We start from the raw sequence: 24,175 nt of genomic DNA, 5'->3' as shown, positions 1-24,175 counted from the left end.
CCGGGCCTTAGAGACTCGTTTCCACTGTGGCAAGAAGCCTGGGCTTGCGTGGTGGATTTTACACCCAGTGGCCAGCTCTGGTCTCTCTCAGTGTAACCAGTGGCCCCCAGCATTAGCGGTGTCCCAGAGCAGCTGCTCCCAGCCGGCCCTCTGATGCCCTTCCCTGTGGCAGCGCCACTCATGTGACCGATCGGTGGCTTGGAACTGACCCATTCAATCTCTTATCTCGAATGGTCTTCAATCTCAGTTCCGCCTAAGCCTCTGTAAGGATGCGATGGAGGGGCCCGGTGCTCTCCCCCTCTCTCTGCTCTGGAAGGCCCGCCCCCTCTTCCCCCCATCCAGGGAATCCCAGGAATGTCACCCCCCTTCCTGCTTCTTCTCTCCCCTTCATTCCCTCCCCACCTTGGGGGGAGGGGAGGAGAATCTCGCTGGCGGGGGCAGGTGAGTGGAGGAGGGGAAGAGGAAAGGGCACCTGGGGAAGGCGGAAGAGCCCAGCCTTGGTTGCAAGGGAGGGTCGGAGGTCAGACTGACAGGGGTCACAGATCAGACTGCTCAGGGCTTCCCACGACCCAAGTCAGACTGGGACAAAAATCCCTAGGATGCTGGTTGGGGCTGGGGGGAAGGGGCTGGCACTGGTTGCCTGGGAGAAACTAACCTAGATCATTAGGCAGAATGTGGGGTCACTGGTCATGTTGGGAGAGGTTCCTCAGGTCTCAGATCAGTCCCTGGTAAGACTAGGGCCAGGGTCCCTGGAGCCCTGGCTTTGCCTCTCTGACCAGAGGGAGGGCTCAGTTACAGGTTAGCCTGGGAATTACTGGCCAGACTGGGCAAAGCTACTTTTTTTAATCCATTAGCCCTACAGAGAACCACTGTTACACTGGGAAAGGTGACCTTGGAGTATTAGCATCACCATCTCCTCCTCTAGGAAGTCCTCCTTTGGGCTCCCCGCCCTCAGTCCTTGGAGCCCCCACCTCAGCCCTGTGCACTCTGGGTAGTTCCTGTCTGGAGTGAGCCTGTCTCCCCCACTGGACCCTTGAGGGTCAGGACTCTCTTGGTTACTGTGTGTCCCCCACCCGGACCCAGAGCAGGTACTCAGGGAGGGTTTGCTGACTGGTCATTGCAGGACACAATACAAACTCACTCATGGATACAGTCACTCTCCAAGACAGCCCCTAGTGCTCCCTGGGACAAGCTCACACTGACCCCAGATGCCCACTCCCTGGTCTTCTGTCCCTGGCTTGCCTACCTGCTTACCTGGGGTTGGACTCTGGTAGGCACCCTCTGGCCACCTGCTTTCCACCTTCAAGAACCCAGCCTACAAAGGTGCCTGTGACACCAGAGGGAAGGGCACGTGGAATGTGTAAGAAAGAGGGAAATCAGACATCCCAGCCCCTGCTGGGTACAGACTTGCAGGAACTGGTATTGTTAACGTCACCTGCCTGTCCTCTACAATTTAGTCTCACAAGACAGCCAGGGGGATCCTATTAAAATGTGACTCTGCCTGTGTCAACCTTGGCTTCTGTCTCACAGTAAAAACTGAAGTTCTGTTTGTGGCTTATGAGAACCTGGATCTGGTCCCTGGTACCTCCCCGACCCCATCCGCCACTCACTCCCCCTCCAGGACCACTCTTGTCACCTTGATCTCTGAGCCATGCCCAAGCCATTCCTCCAACACACCAGACATCTCCAGCTTCCCCGGCCCTGCTCTCCCCTCTGCTGAGACATTGCTCGCTGGCATAGCCTCCTCCCTGGCTGCAGGTCTGTCTTCCCACCCGCCTCATTAAGGAGCTCTGCTTGGCTATCCCCTCTCCAATGGCCACGCCCCCTCTCCCAGCCACACCCCTTTCCCTTCTTTTACATTTTTTTTTCCTCCATAGTGTTTATCGCCGCCAGATCCAATATGTTTATTTTTTATGGTTTGGCCCAGACTCTAAACTCCAAGAAAAAAGGAACTTTCTTTGCTTTACTGGTGTCTAGGACCGTGCTCGGCACGAGATGAATAAATATTGTGGACTGGATTAAATCATCTTCCAATTCCGTCCTCGCGAGCTCATGTGTATAGACACAGGCGTGCGTCACTTAACAACCGGGGTATGTTCTGAGAAAGGCGTTGTCAAGCAATTTTGCCACCGGGTGAACATCACAGTGGACTTAACACAGACTGAAACGGCTGCGACGTCACTGGACTATGTGATCTTATGGGACCACTGTTGCAATTGTGGTCCACTGTGACGGAGACATCATTAGGTGATGCGCCACGTGATTGAATACAGCAGTCCTTTGGTATCCAGGGGGATTTAGTTCCAGGAGCCCCTTCTTCAGGGGGCTCAAGACCCTCATATAATAATGGCATTGTATTTGCCTATAACCTCTGCACACGCCCATATACTTTAAACCATCTCTCAATGACTTATAATGTCTAATACAATGTAAATATTATGTACTCAGTATACTCATGGTTTAGGAAATAATGACAAGAAAAAAGTCTGCACCTGTTCAGTACAGATGCAATTTTTTCCTGAATATTTTAGATCCAAAGTTGGTTGAATCCTTGCAGATATGGAGGGCTGACTCTTCTCATTAAAAAACCTTACCTTTATTATTATTATTATTATTGGTACTGGGGATTGAACTCAGGGGCACTCGACCACTGAATCACATCCCCAGACCTATTTTGTATTTTAGTTGGAGACGGGGTCTCACTGAGTTGCTTAGTGCCTTGCCATTGCTGAAGCTGGCTTTGAACGAGATATCCTCCTGCCTCAGCCTCCTGAGCTGCTGGGATCATAGGTGTGTGTCACCGTGGCCGGCTTCTCTCATTAGTTTATATATGGTATGTCCTAATGAGCTTTCAAATGAGCCCACAGCTTGCAGAAGATGAAGATCATGGAATGTTTGGAAGGGAATGGTTATTCCCCCATGATTCCAGGCTTGGATCTGGAAAATGGAACTGTTGACATTTGGTGTCATACGAATTCATTTTGGGGTTGAACAAAAAGAGATACTTGTGGAGGGAGAGTTTAAAGAAAAGCTACTTCTAAAGATGGCTGCACCCAGTTTGTCATTTCCACGTGGTCACCTACAATCAGAGCAGCTTGACCCTGCCATCAAGAGGTGGTGGTGGACCGCAACTGTAATCCCAGAGGCTTGGGAGGCTGAGGCAGGAGGATCACAAGTTTCAAGCCAGCCTCAGCAATTTAGTGATGCTCTGAGCAACTTAATGAGACCCTGTCTCGAAATGAAAAAAGACAACTGGGAATCTAGCTCAGTGGTGAAATGCCTCTGGGTTCAAGCCACAGCACCCAAATAAATAAATAAATAAAATTTAAAAGCCTGCATGTTCAGTCTGATGCATTACACACACACACACACACACACACACACGTTGCATTGGATGCACAGTTGGCTGAATCCGTAGGTGCAGAACACGGATGTGGAGGCTGGCTGTCCTCCCGTGGAGGCCATCAGAGCAGTGGTGTCCCTGAAGCAGCTGTGCTGTGGAGCCTGCGGGGACCCAGGCCAGCCTCTAGCTGCCCTGCCCAGGATCCACTTAGCGAGCTCCACCCTGAATCTGCCAGGCACCCTGAGCGTTAATGCAACCCTTGCCATCCAGCGCCGCTAAGTTGCGGGGCTCGTGATGGGTGGCAGCTAATGAGAGGTGCAGCCACGTCCTGTTTCTGAGGTGGTTCCAGCAGCCAGGCAGCTGCAGTGCCCAGGGCTCAGCGAGCACCAGCACATACTCCTCAGACTGCCTCTGTGGTGTGACAGTGGCTGGGTGGCCACTGCTGGCCAGCTGCCAGCCTTCTGGCTCCTTTTCCAATCCTGGCTCTCCTGTTGACTCCTGGGTTTCTGTGAGTGACCCAGAATCCTCTCAATAGGTTCCCTTTCTGTCCCAAGCAGCAGCTGCTGTCGCTTGGAGCTCAGTCTGTGATACGCGTTCAAGCTCCATGGCAGTCTGGGCTCCGAGTCCCCTCCTCCTGGATGCCCTTCGTGACTCTCCAGGCTGGGTCAGGTGTCCCTGCAGCCCGGGGGGTTCCGCACCCCAGCTGTGCCCACTCTGGGCTCTGGGTCATCCTGGGTCTGTCTGCCCCACTGGACTCTGAGCTGCAAGAGGGGACAGTGACCGCTGCTTGTCCCTGCACAGCACTGTCCACCCAGGGCTGGTGCTAGGGAGTGCGCTGGCCTAACCTGAGGGGAGGGAGCCCATGTCTCTGGGGATTAGTGAGGAGGTGGGAGATGCTAGCAGAAGGACCCAAGAGGAATGGAGACAGGGGAGAAGAGCAGGTGCTGGCGAGACGAGCCTAACTCTCAAGGAGACGCGGGCTCCTTGGACCAGGGATGCAGAACGCGGCGAGTCTGGGATGATTTGCCGTGATGGGAGGGGGACTCCTGGAACTGACGGCAGAGGCTGGGGACCCCACGCCACGGGGAGGTCTGAGGGTCCACAGGGCCAGGGCCCAGCCTCCCCAGTGGGTCAGGCCCGGGGACAGCCCTTTCCCAGTGCCAAGGTGCCCCCTGGTGGCCACTGGCCCGCTCCTTACACACTGGAGGACCCAGCAGGCTGGACAGTTTATTCATGTTGCACAACCCGTCCAGCCCCCGCGGCGCCCTTGAGCAGCACACCTGGGCACCCTGCGATGCGGAGAGAGGGGAGCGTTAGGTCACATCTGGGCAGAGGACGGGGAGGGCAAGGGCCAGCGGGGGGGAGCCTGGAGAGTCTGGGGGACTCACCTGGCCTCCAGGCTTGCGGCCCCACTGTGGACCCCACAGGGGCGGCTGCGGGCATGAGCTTCCTTTAGAAATTCCTGTAGTGGAGACAGTTGGGGGCCGTGAGTCTACGGGGTCCCCCGTTTTCTCCTCTGCCCCTTCTCTACCCTTGGCGTCTCAGACCAGCCTCACTATCTCCTCCACTTACTCTGTGGCCCCCTCTGTGGCCTGGCGGTGGGAGGCGACATTCCAGGGGGCTGAGGCCACATTCCTAATTCTCGGCAAGGGACGGGGAGCCCGGAGCCTGGGCAGAGCCAGAGGTACCTGGAGAGAAGAGATTCAGAAATGTCGGAAGAGAGGGGCAGCCAGGGACGGGCAGTGTCAATTCACAGGCCCAGTCAGGGGTGACTGGGGGCAGCGGGGACCCTGTGACAGAGTCTTGTCCCTAATCCGTGCTGCCTTTTCCCCTCATACTTCTGCCTTGAGTCGGAAGACGTTAGGTCTGTCCGTCCGTCTGTTCGTCCATCCATCCCTTGGTTCAATTATCCCACACGCATTTCCTGAGCACCTACTGGGCATCAGGCCCTGTTCTAGGCTCTGAGTTCAGAACTGTGGATGAGAGAAATAATACAAGAATCCCCGTGCTGGAGGAAGTCACAGTCTGCTGAGCCAGAGGCTTGACGTGCGCAGTCGGCTCACAAACAAGGAAGCATCTCAGTGTTCCAGGTCTTTCTGAGAGCATGGGGGAGAACGGGGTGCGGGGGAGGGTGACCAGCGACAGGAGGGTGACTGGGGAGGCGTCCAGGAGTCAGGACTGAGTGGGCTGAAGCCTGAGCACCAAAAGGCTCTGGACGGAGGCCCTGTGGGGGATGGGGTCTGCTGGCTGCTTGAAGGTGAGCAAGGGGCCCACTGGAGTGAGGAGCGTGGGCGGAGGTTGGGGGACGGTGGGCCAGATCTCCAGGCCTTATGGAGTGTGCCAAGGGTGAGGCTCGAGTCCCTGGAGGCTGGGGAGCTGGTAGAGTGTTCTGAGACGCGAGAGGGGGATCTGATTCGGTTACAGTCCCCAGATCTCTCCGCTTCGCAGACCCCGTGGGGCTCAGGCTACGCTTGTCCCCATTCTTTTCATGGAGACACCAAGGATCAGACAGTTCTCCAGGGGCTGGAGGGGTGCCGGGGTCTTGCTCAATGACGGTGTCATCTCCGGGAGGTGGGTTTCTAACATGGGCAGGAGCTTCTGATGACAGAGCCCTGTGTGCAGATCATGACCACCATGACCGGCCATGAGCACAGCCCACTGCAGCCCCCATGGCGGAGCCCGCCATGATGCCCACTGCACAGACCAGGGGGTCCAGGCCCACAGAGGGGTGGAGCACGAGTTCCGGCATGTGGAGCCAGGGACCTGGCTCCTCATCCCGACTCCATCACCCGTGAGCTGTGTGACATTTGGCTCCCTGAGCCTCACTGTCCCCCGCTGTGATCACGACAGGGTCTCCCTCAGGGGGCTGTCGTGACAGTTGTTTTTCCTTGTTGTCCCTGTTTGTTATGGAGGTTGAAGTCGGGGCGCTCTACCACAGAGCCACGTCCCCAGCTCTTTTTAGTTTTTATTTTGAGAGCCAGGGTCTTGCTGAGTTGCTGAGGCTGGCCTTGAACTTGCCATCCTCCCTCCTCAGCCTCCCGGGTGCCTGACCTGTCCTTGTGACAACTGAATAGGTTACAAATGAACGCGAGGGCTGGGGGGTGGCTCAGCCGTAGAGCGCTTGCCCAGCACGTGGGGCCCCTGCAAGGCGGAGAAAGAAAACAGAGAAAGAAAAGGTCATGGGTGCGCGGAGCCCCAGCAAAAGTCACACATTAACCTTTGTCATGATGATGGTCGCCTTGCTGGGAATTAGCAAGCCCAGGTCGATGCTCTGAAGGCTGAAAGAACAGGAGTAACCAGGCGGCGAGGTGGTGCACGCCAGCAATTCCAGCCCCTTGGGAGGCTGAAGCAAGAGGATGGTAAGTTTGAGGCCAGCCTCAGCCACGTAGTGAGGCCCAGGAGCAAAATTTAAAAAAAGAAAGGGGGGGGGGGTGGGAAACGGGTGGCTGGGAATGTGGCTCAGTGGTTAAGCACCCCTGGGTTCAATCCCCGCTACCCCAAAGGAAACAAAAGGTGGGCCGGTTGACTGGAATTCCAATCAGGCAAGTCTGGGAAGGAGGAAAAGGAAGGGGCGTGCCAGGAGGGCACCGCCCAGGTAAACGCATGCCCATCCGGCCGGAGGTGCCCCTCAGCCCTGTTCCCGGCTGGCAGTGTCCCCTCATTGTCCCCAGGGAGCCCGCTGAGTGCCTCCTAATGTTTCCATTAGCTTTTGGCTGCAGGTCTCGTTCTGTTTTTAGCCTCCCTCGCTGGCTCCCTCCGCCCCCGTCCTGCAGGCTCCTTGTTTGCTTGGTCGAGTAATGTTCCCCGACTTCCTGGCCGTTTGTTTGAGGTCCGCTCAGTATTGATCTGCTGGGTGCCTGCTCTGCCCGCCCCAGATGCTCAGGGATCCGCCCCCTGCCGCACCCGGGTCTCTGAAAATCTAGGGGGGTGGGCAGAGTATGGGGAGAAGAAAGCAAGGCGGGACTCCCTTAAAAGGTAAGCAGATGGGGCTGGGGCTCAGTGGCAGAGCACTTGCCACATGTGTGCACAAGGCCCTGGGTTCCGTCCCAGCCCAGGGGAAAAAAAAAAAAAAAAAAGCTGTTTTGGGGACCTTAAAGACCCCAATGCTGGCTTGTCCTCTTTCAGGCTGTGTGGCTTCCAGCCAACTAACTCTCTGAGCTTTTTTCTTTTGGAAAATGAGAGAAACATTTTCAACTTTATAGGGCTATTGGGAAGACTTGGTTCTGGTTATTCGACCCCTCTTTATTGAGCACCTATTAAGTGTAGGTGTCAGGCACTGTTCTAGACTTGGGAGACAGAACAGAATAAGACAAAATCTGCACCCAAAGAGGGTTCTGGCTTAGGAAACAACACCGCACGCCATGCCAGTTGGGAAAGGGGCTGTGAGAGCATTGAGGGGCAGGGTCCAAAGGGACAGGGTGCTGTGTTTAATAGGATGGTCAGGGAAAGCCTCCCAGAGAAGAAGCGGGAAAGTGAGCCTGGGGAGAGGCAAGCCAGGCCGAGGAACAGCTGGTGCAAAGGCCCTGAGGTAGGACATGTCCGAACACCAGAAGGAGAGCAGAAAGCCAATGAGAGGGAATGAGTAAAGAAGAAGGCAGAGAGCCAGACCACAGCCGGGCCTTGCCCATGGGCGCTGAGGATGAGCCACATGCTTGTGCTCCAGAGAGCCACCACAACAGGGACCCACCACAACAGGGACCCTGGGGCTGAGGGAGACCCCCTGCCCCCCCACCCGGAACACCAACACTCACCACCTTCAACCCGCCTGCACTTCTGGGTCCCTCGGGGGACAGATCTAGCAGAGGTGGCCTCGGGGGAGCAGAGGGGCCCACCTAGAGGGGGCAGGGGAGGGGCTGTGAGCTGCCATTTTCTCCACACTGCCCGGGCATCGCCCTGACCAGGCCCTGCTCTAGGCTCCAGATACAAAAGAAAACCAGACAAGGTCCTAACGCTCGGGTGGCAACCAGAGGAAGCCACAGCCCCAGGCCCTTGGCCGCTAGTGCCCAAGAGTCCAGGCCCTGGGCCCAGGCCCAAGGACCCTGCCCCTTCTGCTCACCTGCCCCAGCTCCTGCTCCCAGTCTTCTTGGTCACTGTTGTCCTCTGGGTTCTCGGCGGTGGCCTCTGCTGCGGGCCTCCCTTGGAACTGATAGATACTCACAGCCTCTCGGCCCTTGATCTCCCGGCGGCAGAAGGGGCAGGTCTGACTGTCAGCATGCTGGGGGGGCAGGGGGCAGGGTCAGCGCCTCCTGTGTGCACCGTGTCCCTGGGGCCTGGGGAGCCCCCTCCAGCACAGTGGTAAGAGGACAGCGAGGGGAAGGGAGGGAGCGGGAGTCCCGGAGGGGAGGCAGGGCTGGGCCAGAGCCTGGGAAGCCAAGGAGGGCCTTGCTGGCCCAGAGGCCGGTGGAACCAGGGCGGCAGCCCCGGGCGAGGCCTCTGCAGAGGGCTCTGTGGCTCTGGCCATTACTCAGGTCTGTGGGAGGTCACTGTCAATAGCCTTGTTCGCTGGAGGAGAGGCTAAGGCCCAGAGAGGCACAGCTACTGGCTCTAGATGGCCCAGCACTCTTCACTGATAGCGCGGCCTGAGAGGGAAATACAGTAGCCCTGCCGGCTGAGATGGAAACAGGCGCAGATGTAGACAGCCAGGCTCCTGAGGGATCTGAGCAGCTCTCTGCTTTCTGGGTCTCGTTTTCCCCCTCGGATAAACGGGGCACCTAGGAGAGGCTGTTGGGCTTTACTGTAGAGCCGGGAGACCGGGTGAAACGGCAGGAGCGGGGCAGACCCACCTGCCATGCAGCCAGGCAGCGGCTGCAGAGCAGGTGCCCGCAGGGCTCGATCCTCACGTTCTTGTTCCTCTCGGCGCAGATCTTGCAGAGCTCGAAGGAGGAGTTCATAGCCCAGTAGAGCTGCAGCTGCTCCTGGCGGGCGAGAAGACGGGAGCGGGGTGAGACCACAGGGAGCACGGGAAGGAAGCCCCCTCCTCTGCGCCAGCCCGGACTCCTCTCCCAAGTTCAAGGTCAGTGGGTGCGTCAAGGCCTCCTTCGTGTCTTCCAGGCCTTGTCCCAACTCTTCTCGGGGGGTCATCTACACTCGGGGTTGCTAGACTTAGCAAAGAAAAACACAGGATGCCCTATTACGTCTGAATTTCAGATAAGCAGTGAATAGAATTTGAAGTATAAGTTTATCCCAGATATTAATGGGATATACTTATACTAAAAAAAAAAAAAAAAAAAAAAAATTAAAAAAATATTGGTTTCTCTTTCCCTTGGGGCGGCTCTGAAGATTGAGCTCTGGCCCAAGGGCTGTCACTGGCAGGCACTCAAGTGCATTAGCTGTTCTGATGATCTAACCAGATCTTATTTCCTTGTTTAATCCCCGTGACAACCGAGGAGCTGTAGTTTCCATAGGATGAACTGAGTCTCAGAGAGGCCAAGTCATTTACCCAAAGTCACACAGCCACGAAGTTAGCTCTCCGAGCCAAGGCCAAGCGGGCAATGGTGGGGGCGGTGAGTGGACTCTGGCCCAGGCCTGGGGGTCTCACCTCTGACACGCAGATGCGCTGGTGGGGTTCCGTGTAGCGGAGCTCGGACAGGTCTGGGTTTTGCTTCTTCCCATCTGGGTAGAGGTAACTGGGGGAAGGGGAGGGGGACACTGAGTGGGGACCCAGTACCTCCCACTCCAGACAAGGTCCCCCACAGTTCCCCAGAATCTACCCCCAATCCATTGCTGGCTTGGGATATTTTCCTTCCTCCCTCTTTCCACTGGGATTTCCAGAGCAGGTGTCCCAGGGTAGTGTGTCCTTCTATATCCTCCAAAGGTAGCGACACCGAACCTCAGTGACTCGGCTCTAGAAACAGGATCAGACTGACCGAGTCTGCAGGCCGAGCCACCCAGGACCCCACTGGGCTTCTTCAGGCCCATGGTGACAGACCTTAGAGTCGCAGTGACCAAGTCCTCGGATCTCAGGCCCCCGAGGCCATCTGCACTGCTTCTCACCTTACAGAGTGACCCCGGGCTCAGCATGGGAGAGAAACCGCCCAGGACACACAGCAAGACCCAGAGCAGGGCTGGCTGGCTCTTAGCACTGGTCTCCTGGCCAGCTGAGGAGGCTCTGGACCCCCCTGGGTGTCCCATCTGGTCATCACTGCAGCCTCAGGCCAGCAGCAGGGTCACAGGAATGCTGACTGGGCCCCCACAGTGGATTTTCCTAGGCTGGGCAACTCTACATCTCTGGCCTCAGTCTTCCTGTCTGCACAATGGCCATGACGATACCCGGGGCACAGATGGGCAGCGGAGATGAATCAAGACAAGAAACGCAGACAGGAGGGGGCAGCCAGGACCCAGAAAGCCGCTGTGCTGGGACGCACAGCTTGGTGTTCCTGCCCCCCTCTGGCCTCGGTTTTCTCATCTGCAAAATGGCAGGCCGTGTGCATGTGCTGTAGAGAGGGAGTTGGAGGCTTAGCGATCTGCCGGTTACTTGGTGGTGATTGTTTGGGGTGCTGGCGATTGAGCCCAGGGGAGCTCTATCGTGAGACAAGAGTCTTGCTAAGTGGCCCAGGCTGGCCTCAAACTTTTTTGTTTGTTTGTTTGTTTTAATATTTTTTAGTTGTAGATGGAAACAATACCTTTATTTTATTTTTTAATTTTTATGCGATGCTGAGGATCGAGCCCAGTGCCTCATACATCCGAGGCAAGCGCTCTACCACTGAGCCACAACCCCAGCCCCAAACTTTTTTTTAATGCTGGGGATTGAACTCAGAACCTCTTAACTCCCAAGCCACATCCCCAGCCCTTTTTTGTGTTTTAGTTTGAGGCAGAGTCTCACTGAGTAGCTCAGGGCCTCGCTAAGTTGCTGAGGCTGATTTGAACTCATGATCCTCCTGTCTCAGTCTCCCGAGCTGCTGGGAATACAGGCGTGCATCACCATGCCAGGTCCTCTCATTTGTTTTTAACTCTGAGATCCTCTTCTCCAAGAAATCTGACCTGGAGCTGCCTGATGACTTGGGACTGGGCGGGTTCAGCAGATAAGGGCTGCACTCTGAGCCTGGCTGCCTGACTTCAAATCTCAGCTCTTTAGCTCAGTAGCTGTGTGACCGGGGCAAATGTGTCTGCCTCTCTGTGCCTGTTTCCTGAGCTGTCAAGTAGGGATATAATAAAAGTACACGCGTGTGTCTGTACAAGAGCTCATTATTCACGGACTCTGTATTTGCGGATTTGCCTGTTCACTAACATTGATGTGAAACCCTCAGATCAATGCTCCTGTGCTGGTTGACGGACGTGCAGGGAGTGCTGAAGAATGTGAGCTGCCCAGTGCTCCTGGTCAGCTGTGGCGGGCAAGGCAGCCATGCCTGCTGGCTTGGCTCCTGGACTGTCAACAAGTGTCTTTTCACAGTCTATTTAACACCACATTCCTCCCATTTTCATGCTTTTTGTTGATTTGCTGTTTTCAACGGCCAGAGAGTGGGACTCAAGTGCCATCTATTTGCCTAAGGGAGGGGCGGCTGCCATGTGCCTTATCCAGAAAATATGTGGAAAGCAACTCCATTCAGGCGTGAGCTGCGGTGCTACTGGCCTGCGTTCCGTGTCATTGAGCCAAGAATATGTCTTAGTTGACTTTAAACAAAAAACACATAAAGGTTATTATGTAGTGACTGCTTGGTCAAAATGTGACCCAATACTTGTTTTCTGACAGTGCTGGGGCTGGAACCCAGGGATTCATGCATGCCAGACAATTGTTCTCCCAGGGAGCCACATCCCCAGCCCTTTTCTATTTCTATTTTGAGACAAGGTCTTGCTAAATTCAAGCCCAGGCTGGCCTTGAACTTGTGATCCTCCTGCCTCAGTCTCCTGAGTTGCTGGGACTACAGGTGTGGGCCATGGTGCCTGGCCCAATACATTTTTATGTTTTATTTTTGGTCAGGGATTGAATCCAGGGACGCTTCACCACTGAGCCACATCCCCAGCCCTTTTTATTTTTTATTTGAGACAGGGTCTCCCTAAATTGCTGAGGCTGGCCTTGAACATGTGATCCTCCTGCCTCTGCCTCCAGAGACGCAGGGATTACAGCACATTTGAAAAAAACAGAACTGCAAAACACACAAACAACAATAAAAAATCCCACAAAACAACGATAGACAAGAACAAACAATCAAATAAAAAAGTAAATAAAATTAATAATGAAATAAAAAATGCTGGGACCAGAGTCCTGAAGAAGCCTACAGGTTCTGTATGTCCCCTAGGAGCAGTGGCTCAGAATTTGAAAATCCAGACACTGCACAATTGTATAGAACATAACTAATATGAATAATGAGAATCAACAGCATATCTGCTGGCCATGGTGGTGCCCATCTTAATCCCAGCAACTAGAGAGGCTGAGGCAGGAGGATCGCAAGATGGAGGCCAGCCCGTGCAACTTAGTGAGGCCCTAAGCAACTAAGTGAGACCCTGTCTCAGAATAAAAAATAAAATAGGCTGGGGAAGTCGCTCAGTGGTTAGAGCACTTGCTTACCATGTGTGAGGCCCTGGGTTCAATTTCTCCTACTGGGGGAAAAAAAAAAAAAAAAAACCATTTCAAATCAAAAATAATAAATGAAAGGACCGGGGAGGTAACACAGTGCTACAGCCCTTCGGGGGTTCAACGAAAACAAACAGGGAAGAAACCAGCATCTCTATCCATGTATTCCGCGTCCACCATCCATCTCATCTCGTACCAGACACGTGGACTGATAAGAAAGCCCTTATCAGCGGAGTGCGGTGTGGGGCACTTGCTCAGCATTGCCTGACGCCCTGGCTTCCACCGCGCAAAGCCAAGAAAACCCTGGTCAGAGGCGAAACTCCAGAACCTAAGCTGCCGTCCTCCCCTCTAACCCAGACGGGAAGAGGCAGCCTCGGTTATGGGTGGAAAACCACCAGTCTGGCGGCTCCCCAGTTCTCTCTCCACCCTATCAGTCTAGATTCTAGAACAGGACATCAGATCTAGCAGCAAAGCCCTGGAGCCCAAGTTCAAGGTGTGGCCGCCCAGGGTGGTGGCCTGCTAGCCCATGGGCAGCCGGGTGTGGCCCCCCGGGGCGCTGCCCCTTCCTCAGGACCCTTGACTGCCACCTGCTGGGCAGGCCGTGGCATTGCAGGCTGCTGAGCCGGCCCGGCGCCCCCGCGGGATTCTGAGAAGTGGACTTGACGGACCCCGTGCCTTCCAGGATGGGAACTCACAGGCCGTCTTTCTGTCCTTCCAGGAGCACCTGGAACAGGGGTCTGTTGGAAGGGATGGTCTGCAGGATGCTGCCATCTGAGCTCACGTACCCGATGGCCCACTGCCCCAGGCGAGTACAGCTAGGCCGGAAGATGTAGCTGGAGGGAGAGAAGGTGGGATGGGGTGAGGGAGTGGTCGCTGCTGTCCCTTCTGGGGAGTCCCAGTCCCCTACCCTGTTAGGGATCCAGGTGTCTAAGTCCACCAACTTCCCATTTATGCCCGGAGGACCCCTCAGCTCTCCTTGTGATAATAACGTCCCAGACTCTCTTTAGAGACCTCTCCCTCCTCTGAAGTTTGGACAAGGCTGACCGCGGCTTGGCCATTCAGTGTTCTAGGACCCCTGACCACAGGGATGGGAGTCAGGGACTTTTGCTAGAAGTATCAGAACAAGGTACCCCAGCCTCACAGAGGTTGCTAAACTGGTGGGGCTTACAGCTGTGACTCCTGGATGCCATTTGACACTAGGTGGGGAGACCACATCTGGAAAGGATGCTGATATAGGCAAACGCAGAGACATATGGACAGAAGCAGAGCCCTGCCGGTACGACTGGAACACCTGGATCGAGCTGAGCCTGAAACCCCCAAACTCTGGTCTTTCAAGTATAGGGATTAATTCACTCCTTTGGCTTTTCTCTTAAACTGGTTTGAAGTATAATTGGAAGAACTGGAAGAGTGCAAATCAACCTGCCTTTCTGGGGCTCCTGCACGTGAGCCCTGCAGAGACTCACGAACCTGACCTCCTAGTCCCTGAACTCCTTGATGTTCAGCTCCTCAGTTTTGAGTCCTTTGGGGAGACCCGGCAGCTCAAAACTCCTGACCAGAGATAATTTAATAATTAATATTTAATTATTAGATATTTAAGTCCTTAAATAATTTAAGGACTCGGGTGTCTCCTTTCCCAGTGTCCTACTGCCACAGGTGTGTGTGGACATGGTCAAAATATTTCACAGATGATGCAACACCGCTCTGACCTATCAGAAATGGACCCAACCCACGGCTGTGATCCCAGCAGCTCAGGAGGCTGAGGCAGGAGGATGGAGAGTTCAAAGCCAGCCTCAGCAACTTAGCGAGGCTGTAAGCAACCTAGTGAGACCCTGTCTCAAAATAAAAAAAATTGAAAACAGAAAAAAAGGGCTAGGGATGTGGCTCATGGGTTAAGTGCCCCTGGGATCAACCCCTGGTACCAAAAAAAAAAAAAAAAAAAAAAAAAAAAAAAAAGAAAAAGAAAAAGAAAAGGACCTAATCTGATCAGGGTCTTCAGCACCCCCCTCTCCCACCAGATGAAGTACATTCCCTTTAGCTGCTGGGCTATGGGAAGGCCCAGGAGGTCCTGGGACAGAAGATAGGGTGGCTGAGGGGCACTCGGCTATCTGTGTTGGAGCTCTTTTCCTTGTTGTTTTGGCGGTACTAGGAGTTGAACCCTGGTGCTCTTCACTCAGCTGCACCCCTGAGTTTTCAGTGTTTTAATTTGAGACAGGATCTTGCTAAATTGCCCAGGCTGGCCTGGAACTTTCAATCCTCCTGCCTCGGCCTCCGGAGCCAGCTGGGGTTCAGGTGTATGCCACCACGCCCACCCGGACACCTCCGGGGTTCTTAATCCTCTGGGGTTCCGGGAACCTTGGCCCTATGCTCTGAGGATGCCACACTTCCACTCCACCCCAGCCACGACTGGTCCCTGAGCCCCTGGCCTCGTCCTGCTGAGGTGGGGACCATTTACCTGCCTGGCTTGTCCCTGCAGGCCTGCAGGCGAGCCTGGACCTCGTCATATGTGAGGAAGGCCATGTAGCCTGGGTGGTTGACCGCCAGGAGCTGCCAGTTCTTGAGCAGGGTCGGCCAGGGCTAGGGTGGAGCAGGGCCGGGGTCACAGACCGAACAGGAAGCAGCCGTGTTGCTGGGGCTTCCTGGGGGCTGAGAGCCCGGCCAGCTGGTTCGCACCATGGTGGGCCTCGGCAGTGCCTCCCTTACACAGAGGGCTCCAGCCCCGCTTCCCTCAGACCCAGGGGTCCAGGCCCAGCCTCTTCCCTCTGACCCAGGGGTCCAGGCCCAGCCTCTTCCCTCTGACCCAGGGGTCCAGGCCCAGCCTCTTCCCTCTGACCCAGGGGTCCAGGCCCAGCCTCCTCCCAAAGACTGGCGGGTCTCGGCCTTCTGACCTGGAAGAGCCTGGTGAAGATGTCGAACTCAAAGATAGACACGTGGCCACTGCAGGTGAGGTCCATGGTGGAGCGCAAGGCCTGGGCGGTGGGGCCTGGTTCCACTGGGTGGCAGGTGCACAGGAGCGACTGGAACTCTGCCCAGGGTAGCACACACCTGGGCAGGTGGGGTGGGGAGAAGCCGTTGAGGATGGAAGGCTCTGTAGGAGGTGGCCTGGACTCTGGGGTCCCTGGGCGGGGCAGGCTGGGACTCTGGAGTGGCGGTGCTCACTCACCTGGCCCCGCAGCGCTCCCTCCAGAAGGTGTGGGCTGGGGCTTTGGTGAGCTGGTACACGTGGCCACAGTACTTTCCCCCAGGGAATAGTGCGCTCAGCTCCGCATGCATGTGGCTGAAGATGAGGGCCAGCTTGGCCAACTGTCGCCTGCAGGAAAGAACTCTGAGAATGGACTGGGCCTTGGGGAAACTCCACAGAGACAAGGCTTCCAGACTCTTGTAATGCACAGGATGAGCGTCCATCCCTCGGTTGTCGCAGTCCTGAGGCCCTCCCTCTCTGGGCCTCAGTCTCCTCATCTGTTAAGGAAGTGCAGAAGCTGCCCAATATCCAAATTTGACCTTGGCCAGAGCCCACTGGGGCTGGAAGAGACCAGCTTAGTAGGGGACCACCAATTGTGCTGGCAGTCTGCGACAGCGCATGCTCAGATTTTTCTCCACCTGAGGAGGGGCGGGGCTGGGTGGAGCCCGGTCTGTTCTGCAGCCACCTCCCTAAATATAGAGAAGACTTTTTTTTTTTTTTTTCTTTCTTTCTTTCTTTCTTTTTTTTTTTTTTTAATTCCAGTACTGGGAATGCAACCCAGGGGCCCTCTGGCACTGAACTCTATCCACATCGGCAGCCCTTTTTATTTTTTATTTTGAAACAGGGTCTCACTAAATTGCTGAGGTTGGCCTCAAACTTGCAATCCTCCTGCATCAGCCTCCCCATCGAGGGGGTGATAAGAGTGATCCATTGTACCCAGCTAAGGGAAGGGTATTTGATTCTGCCTCCTGGTGGTTCTCGTGTTTGACTAGTCATTTCTGCCTTCCAGAATAATAGAGCCTTTGCATTTTCATGCAAAAGAAATATACATTACCAAGAACATTCCTTTGATCACTGTTCTATAATATATCTAGGGCACGACCCTGATTTTTTAAACTCTGGTTAAGCAGGTTGTTGAAGCTGTGTGCTTCATTTCCAGATGAGTTAGGGAGACGCTTCGACCCGTGATGAGGAAGGTGCCTGGGGCCTGACAGAGTCAGGAACAGCGGGTTTAGTCCTTGTTCCTTCCCAGGCTCCAGGCCTTGCCTGCCCCTGCCCCTCAGCTGCCCTTCCCCTAGAGTTCAGAACAGGGAGTGTGCAGCCAAGTCCAAGGTCCTCAGCCAGCTGTGGGCAGGAATGGAAGGCTAAGGGCAGAGATCAGGCCCCGGGCTGCATCCATCTTGTCCTTAGCCGAAGCCCACCGAGTCCCCACGTTGCCAGGGTAGTGTATCTAAGGCCCCTGGGAGAATGGGGCACCGGGATCCTGGTTTCGAGATGACCCCAAAAAGGGAGAGATGGGGGACATGGGGGCATGGATGTCCAAGGAAGGATAAAGCTGGTGACTCAGTTTCCTGGGTGGGAATAAGGGCCCAGGGGCACAAACGCCAGGGGCTGAAGCAGGAGGGGCGGGGTCTGGACTCGGAGGCCTAAGGGGCAGCTGGCTGGGAGCATGACCCGGGTCTCACCCGAGAGACTTTGTTCTGGGACAAGGGCACCTGCTCACCTGAGTCTGCAGCCCTCCCGGAAGAGCTCGTCGTTGGCACCGCTTGTGCCCCGGGCCGGCAGCAGCGCTGCCACCTGCCTGCCCTTGGTCTCCAGGTTGGCCAAGTAGACGAAGAGAAAGTCCCCGGCGCCGCCGGGACCATCGGGGCCGCCTCCGCCGGCCGCCCGCCGGGCTTTGGTCACCTCCCGCAGTAGCTGTGCGGTGCGGGGCAGCAGGTCCCGCAGCGAGGGGGGCCCCAAGGCCAGCCGGGGGTCCCCGCATTGCTCTTCCAGGCGCTGCAGCAACCTCACCGCCCGGCCGAGCGCTCGTGGCTCCCCCCACTGCCAGCCCCGCGGGGCCGCCGCGGCAGCCATGGGTCCCTCGGTGCTCGGGACTGATGGGTGCGGCAGGGAGAGGCGCGCGGCCCGGTGGGGGCGGGGCGCGGCAGGAGGAGGGGCGGGGCGGGTCCCCTGGGGCCCCTGGAGGTGGGGCTTGGAAATGTGATTTCCACAGGGGCGGGATGGGTGGCTTCGGTGGGGGCCGAGGAGGGGACCTCTGAGAGGGTGGGAATCGTAGCTGGGATGCCTGAGTCCCTGCAGGGAGGAGCGGGCGCTGGGGAGGGACTTAGGGGACACCTGGGGACCTGTCAGGTGCAGGAGCGACAGGGGTGGGAGTTCAGCTTTCCAAACTCTGTAGAACCTGGAGTCGTGGCTGAGGGTCTGGGTCTTCGGAGGTGGCGTGGGGTTAAAGGTCAGAGAACTGAGCTCTTTAGTAGGGAAAGTTCCAGGAGCAAGTGCAATTAATTCCTCTGTCCCCCAGAACGAAGGTACAGAGCGATCGGATGCCTGGGTTCCTACGGCGGGGACACTGCGGGAAATTGGGCTGTAGTTTAGAGACCCAGGTTTCCAAAGGAAGTCGAGCCCTGGGTCCCCAAGGGGCGAGGCGGGGAGTGGAGTTTAGAATGCACAGGGCGGGCGTGACGTGCCTGTCACCTCGACCTGCGGAACCTGTGGCGTCGGCCCAGCCCCGGCAGCGCCAGGAGCAGCCACCAGAGGGCGCGGTGGCCCCGTCGTCCCTTCGCCGCTCCGCAGTCAGGCGGTGCCCCGCCCACTTGGCGTCCGGGCCACGCCCCGGGAGGCCAGGCCACGTTCCCGTAGCACCTACTGTAAGCTCGCACCTGGAATTTCGAATTAGAGAATAATAATAGCGAATAATAAATAATAACTAGAAACATGATTTGAATACGCCCCTCGGTTCATGAAAGACGAACGTCCCGCGAGTGCCTGGAGCCCCTCCTCAGCTTCACCCCAGGCTCAGAGAACCCGAGAATCTTGAGCTTTAGCAATCTTTGCTGTTGCATGTCACCCTAAGCAGAGACCCCCCCTCTTTGCAGCCGGGTTGGCATGGCCCTGCCTCCGGGCCCCTGGCCTTCCTGATCTCTCTGAGCCTTAGTTTCCTCCAGAAAACAGAAACTTTTCCTGGGCCTGGGAAAAGTTCAAACTTTTGGCTTCAGTCAAAGGTTGGCAACCAATTCTTTTGGAGGACAATCTGGCAGCGTACATGGCACCTCGGGGACAATTGGACAGGGCAGATTGATGGTCACTACCTCCTTCAGAGCTGTGGCTTGTAAATACTTGCTGGCATGGAGCCATTAAGACAGGTATGGACGCTTGCAGCAAAAATTTCACAGCATGGCCCTTACCCGACTTGTGTGCATACTTAAATATCTTCTGTTCTATTTACTGTCATTTCATTAACAGAAAACCCACCAAATTGATCTCACAGCCCACTAATGGATCAGGTTCGGCAGTTTGAAAACTCCAAGAGACACATTCGGGGATATTAATTGTAGTCTTGTCGGAAATGGAGAGAATAGGAAGAAGGTGAATGTGCGTCACCAGGAGGAGGGTGAATGTACTGTGGTATACCACCCTCGGGGCTCCTGTGGCAGGTGAGATGAATGAACTGGACTCACATACCAAGAGCGTGAGTCATAAAAATATAATGATAGGCCCTGGGTCGATAGTGTTCCCCCCCCACCTTCAAGTTCATGTCCACTGGATCCTCTGAATATGACTGTTTTTGGAAATAGGGTCTTTGCAGATGCAGTCAGGCTAAGATGAGGGCCTGTTGGATTAAGGTGAGCCCCACGTCTAGTGTGACTAATGTCTTTATAAGAGTGAGGATAGCTGTGGGTGGTCATCCTAGCAGCTCGGGAGGCTGAGGCAGGAGGATCGAGAGTTCAAAGCCTCAGCAAAAGTGAGGTGCTAAGCAGCTCAGTGAGACCCTGTCTCTAAATAAAATACAAAAAAGGGCTGGGGATGTGGCTCAGTAGTTAAGCACCCCTGGGTTCAATCCCCGCTTTTAAAAAAAAAAAAAACCCACAAGGATATTTGGATCTGGTTACAGGCAAATGTCACAGGTGTGTGCACCTGGAGAACACAGGGCGATGACAGAACAGAGGTTGGAGTGATGTACCTGTAAGCCAGGCCCTGTCAGGGATTACTGGCAACCAACTGAAGTGAGGACGGGCAAGGAAGGGGCCTTCCCTAGAGCCGTCAGAGAGCATGGCCCTGCTGACGCCTTGATTTCCAGCTTCCGTCTCCAGAACTGAGCAAATAAACATCTATTATTTTAAGGCAACAGTCTGCGGCACTGTTATGTCCACCCTAGAAAACTGATTCAATGAGTTAAAAAAGCAGGTGCGGCCAGGGGCAGGGCGTGCACTCCAGTAATCCCAGTGACTTGGGAGGCTGGGGCAGGTGGGTCGAAAGTTCAAGGCCAGCCTCAGCAACTTAGCGAGACCTTATCTCAAATAAAAAATAAAAAGGACTGGGGATGTAGTTCAGTGGTAGAACACCCCTGGGTTCAATCCCCACTACAAGAGTGTGTGTGGGGAGTATGCATGGAGTGATTATTGTGTCACAATGTTATTTATACTGTTTGAAAACCTGGAAAAACAGCGTTCTAGATTAGTTGGGGATACATAGGGATGAGATAAGAGAAGCAAAATGTGTGGTCACGCAGAGCATCAAATCTGGGATCCAGAGAAGGAAAGTGCATATGAGAAGTTTATACTGGGATTTCAAAGATCCTGCAAATGCTTTAATCTTAGAAATCTGGATTGCATTTGGGAAAACAGTTTACAGGGGAACACAGTGACCACAGAAGCAACGGAGGACCTGAAAAGATGCTCAACATCGGGGCTGGGGAGATAGCTCAGTCGGTAGAGTGCTTGCCTTGCAAGCACAAGGCCCTGGGTTCGATTCCCCAGCACCAAAAAAAAAAACAAAAACAAAAACAAAAACAAAAAAAAACCAAAATGCTCAACATCATTATCAAGTCCAAAAAACTAAAATCAGAACTATAGTGAAACCAGCAGTAGGCTTCTTGTCTAACAAGTACAAAGCCCTGGGTTCCCCCCCCAGCCCCAAAAAACAAGAAGCAAGTGAACCCAGCATCAGCAACTCAAAAATCCCACTCCACACCAAGATGGCTGTCACAAAAAGATAGACGACAACAGATGTTGGACAGATGTGGAGAGACCCGAGGCCTCGCACACAGCTGGCGGGAATGTGGAATGATGCAGCTGCTTGGGGAAACAAAAGTTTCCCAAAATGTTTAACTTGGATTAAATAAAATAAATAAAATAAAAAATAAATTCCCGGAAATGTTAAACTTGGAGTAACCATAGGGGCACTCCACCATATGTGAACTGTGGAAACAAGCTATGTATCCATCAATTGATGAATGGGTAAATAAAGAGTGGTTTCCTAGCACTTCAATAATTAATTAAAAATTAAAATAAAGCTAGGCAAGGGGGTGCATGCCTGTAATCTCAGTGACTTGGGAGATTACAGGCAGGAGGCTGAGGCAGGAAGATTGCATGTTCAAAGCCAGCCTCAGCAAAATCAAGGTACTAAGCAACTCAGTGAGACCCTGTCTCTAAATAAAATACAAAATAGGGTTGGGGATGTGGCTCAGGGGTCCAGTACCCCTGAGTTCAATCCCTGGTACTCCCTGAAAAATAAATAAATAAAGCCAGGTACGGTGGAGCATGCCTGTAATCCCAGTGGCTCAGGAGGCTAAGGCAGGAGGATTACAAGTTCAAGATCAGGCTTAGCCATTTAGCAACAGGAGACCCTGTCTGAAAATAAAAAATAAAAAGGACTGGGGATGTGGCAAAGTGCCCCTGGTTTCAATCCCCAGTACCCAAAACAAAACAAAGCAACTCTGATACATGCTACATCAGTGATCTTGAAAATGATACTAAGAAGTCTCTCATAAAATACTAATATGACATGATTCTGTTTATATGAAATGCCAGAATAAGAAAATCTGTAGATTTAAAAATACAGTAATCCAGGTATGGTGGCATATATCACGTAATCTCAACTACTTGGGAGGCTGAGGTTGGAGGATCAAAAGTTTGAGGCCATCCTGCGCAACTTAGACCATCTTGAAATAAAATAATAAGGGTTGGGATGTAGCTAGTGGGAGAGTACTCGCCCAGCGTGTGCAAGACTCTGCGTTTGAGCCCCAATACCAATAAAATAATAAAATAAAATAAAATAATATTAAAGGATGCCTAGGGGTGGGGGGTTTGGGGAGTAATAGAGAGTGACCACTAATGGAGGGTTTCTTTTAGGGGTTCAGATGTTTTAAAATGCCTTCTGGTGATGATTGCTCAATTCTGGGATTATACAGAAACCGTGGAATCGTACAGTCTAGGTAAATTGTGTGATGTGTGCGTTCTCTCTCGGTTAAATCAACAGTGAAGGCCAGACCTGGGAGCTGACCACGAGAGGGCGCGCGGAGTCCAGGGTTACCTTCTCCCTTGGGAACTGTTTCTCTGGCCACACCCCCAGCCCTCGGCCACGCCTCTGAGGCTCTGGTCGCACCCGCGAACCTTAATCCCACGCGGAGACAGAGGGTCACACCCCCTAAGCAGTGCCTGAAGCTGCAAACTCAGCCTCCCCACGCCCCAGACTTTGCCCACAGATGCACGCACCGACAGCAGCTCTCGGAAACAACCTCAGAAACCCTCGGCTTCATCCCAGCACGGCAAAACTAAAGAAAAGGACGACCCAAAACAAAGCGAAAAGACCCGGAGGCTTTGGAACCATGATTTTTGATGTGAAATCATCTTTTGGGGGGAAATCATTTTAAACTTGCCGAGAATTTGCAAGGACGGAGTCCACCTGTATACCTTTCACCCCGATTCACAACTGTTCAGTTTGTGACTTTCCCATGGCTGCTGTCCTGCAGCCACCACCCCCACTGAGAGCAAGTTCCACATTATGTCCATTTACCTCTAAACACTTCGGTTGCATTTCCAAGTATAAGGGTATACTTTTTTTCCCCCCTTTCTTTTTTTTGGTACTGGGGATTGAACTCAAGGGCGCTTAACGACTGAGCCACATTCCCAGCCCGTTTTTATTTTTTTATTTTGAGGCAGAGTCTCACTAAGTTGTTTAGGGCGTGGCTAAATTCCAAGGCTGGCTTTGAACTCGCGATCCTCCTTCCTCAGCCTCCTTCCTCAGCCTCCGGAGCCATTGGGATTACAGGTGTGCGCCACCACGTGCCCGGCTAAGGGCATCTGGTACAGGTCAACAGCAGACACTGCACAGTGATGTGTCCTAGTATCTAACAATGCAGGCTATATTCAAGTTGCTAATTATCCTCAAACATTCCCTTAAGGCAAAAAATTTCTACCAGTCCATATCCACTCTCCTGTCTTGTTAGTTTCTGTCTGGTATGGTTTCTCAGGCTTTCTTTGTTCCACAAAATTGACTTTTTTTATTTTTTGGCTGTACGGGAAATTGAATCCAGGGTTGCTCTATCACCAACTACATCCCCAGATCTTTTTACAATATTTTATTTTATTTATTTTTGGTTTAAAATGGAGTTTTAATAGTTTGTTTAACTATTTGTTTTGAATCAGGTAAAGAAAAAAAATACTAGCATAAGCATGCAAAAATAGAACATCAAGAATACCTCAAATTACACTCACTCTTTTTCTGTTTCTATGGGTGATATTAAAGACAGACAGGTTGCTCAGTGGTAGAATACGGAGAGAGAATGTACATACAGTGGTTGAAATTGCATTGGGGTGTTTCATTTACATTGTTGTGTAACAGTCCACATTTTTTACCAGTAATCCTCATATTTTTTGGCATCCACAATATTTTATTTTGACACAGGTTCTTCTTAAGTTGCTGAGGCTGGCCTTGAACTTGTGATCCTCCTCCCTCAGCCTCCCAATTAGCTGGGATAACAGACGTGTGCCACCGCACTCGCGGCACAAAATTGACATTTTGGGAAGATTTTTGAAAAGGGCAGATGGTTCTTTTTCAGGATGTTCCCTGTCACTTGGGTGTATCTGATGTTTCCTGGTGACTAGATCCTGGTGCCTCCCTCAGACCAGGAGGCTCCTGGTACGGGTCACTGGTGAGGAACTGATGGGTGAGCAGTGGTGAACCATGGAATCCTGGACCTTTGGCCTCACCAGGCCGGCCTCTTCCCTGCCCAGCCTCAGTTTCCTTGTCTGTAAATGAGGCTGATTTGCGAGGCCGTCTGCAAACCCACCTGAAGAGCAGATGCGTCCTGTCTAGCTCTCGCGAGTTAAAACGGTTTCTTGGTGCGTCGCCAGGAGTTAGG

General features: G+C 53.8%; 1 protein-coding gene and 1 long non-coding RNA gene across 2 annotated transcripts; one reads left to right on the top strand and one right to left on the bottom strand.

Annotated features, from left to right (window-relative positions):
- Positions 1-1,032: 1,032 nt before the first annotated feature.
- On the bottom strand, positions 1,033-17,938 carry CBLC (Cbl proto-oncogene C). Its single transcript, XM_079118957.1, has 12 exons — positions 17,537-17,938; positions 16,015-16,161; positions 15,740-15,896; positions 15,307-15,428; positions 13,550-13,687; positions 9,882-9,969; positions 9,127-9,258; positions 8,400-8,558; positions 8,095-8,175; positions 4,916-5,031; positions 4,732-4,805; positions 1,033-4,632 (listed from the first exon to the last, which is right to left on the bottom strand). The coding sequence occupies exons 1-11, from the start codon at positions 17,887-17,889 to the stop codon at positions 4,796-4,798; spliced, it is 1,503 nt and encodes a 500-aa protein (XP_078975083.1). The 5' UTR covers positions 17,890-17,938; the 3' UTR covers positions 1,033-4,632; positions 4,732-4,795.
- On the top strand, positions 6,795-13,689 carry LOC306648735. The gene is made up of 3 exons (XR_013760464.1): positions 6,795-7,318; positions 9,206-9,356; positions 13,573-13,689. It is a non-coding gene; the product is annotated as an uncharacterized lncRNA (long non-coding RNA).
- Positions 17,939-24,175: the final 6,237 nt, after the last annotated feature.

This window comes from Sciurus vulgaris (genome assembly GCF_902686455.1).
Source record: "Sciurus vulgaris genome assembly, chromosome: 17".
Lineage (NCBI taxonomy): Eukaryota > Metazoa > Chordata > Mammalia > Rodentia > Sciuridae > Sciurus > Sciurus vulgaris.
Note: the sequence above shows the minus strand (reverse complement) of the source record. Positions and strands in the feature narration are given on the sequence as shown.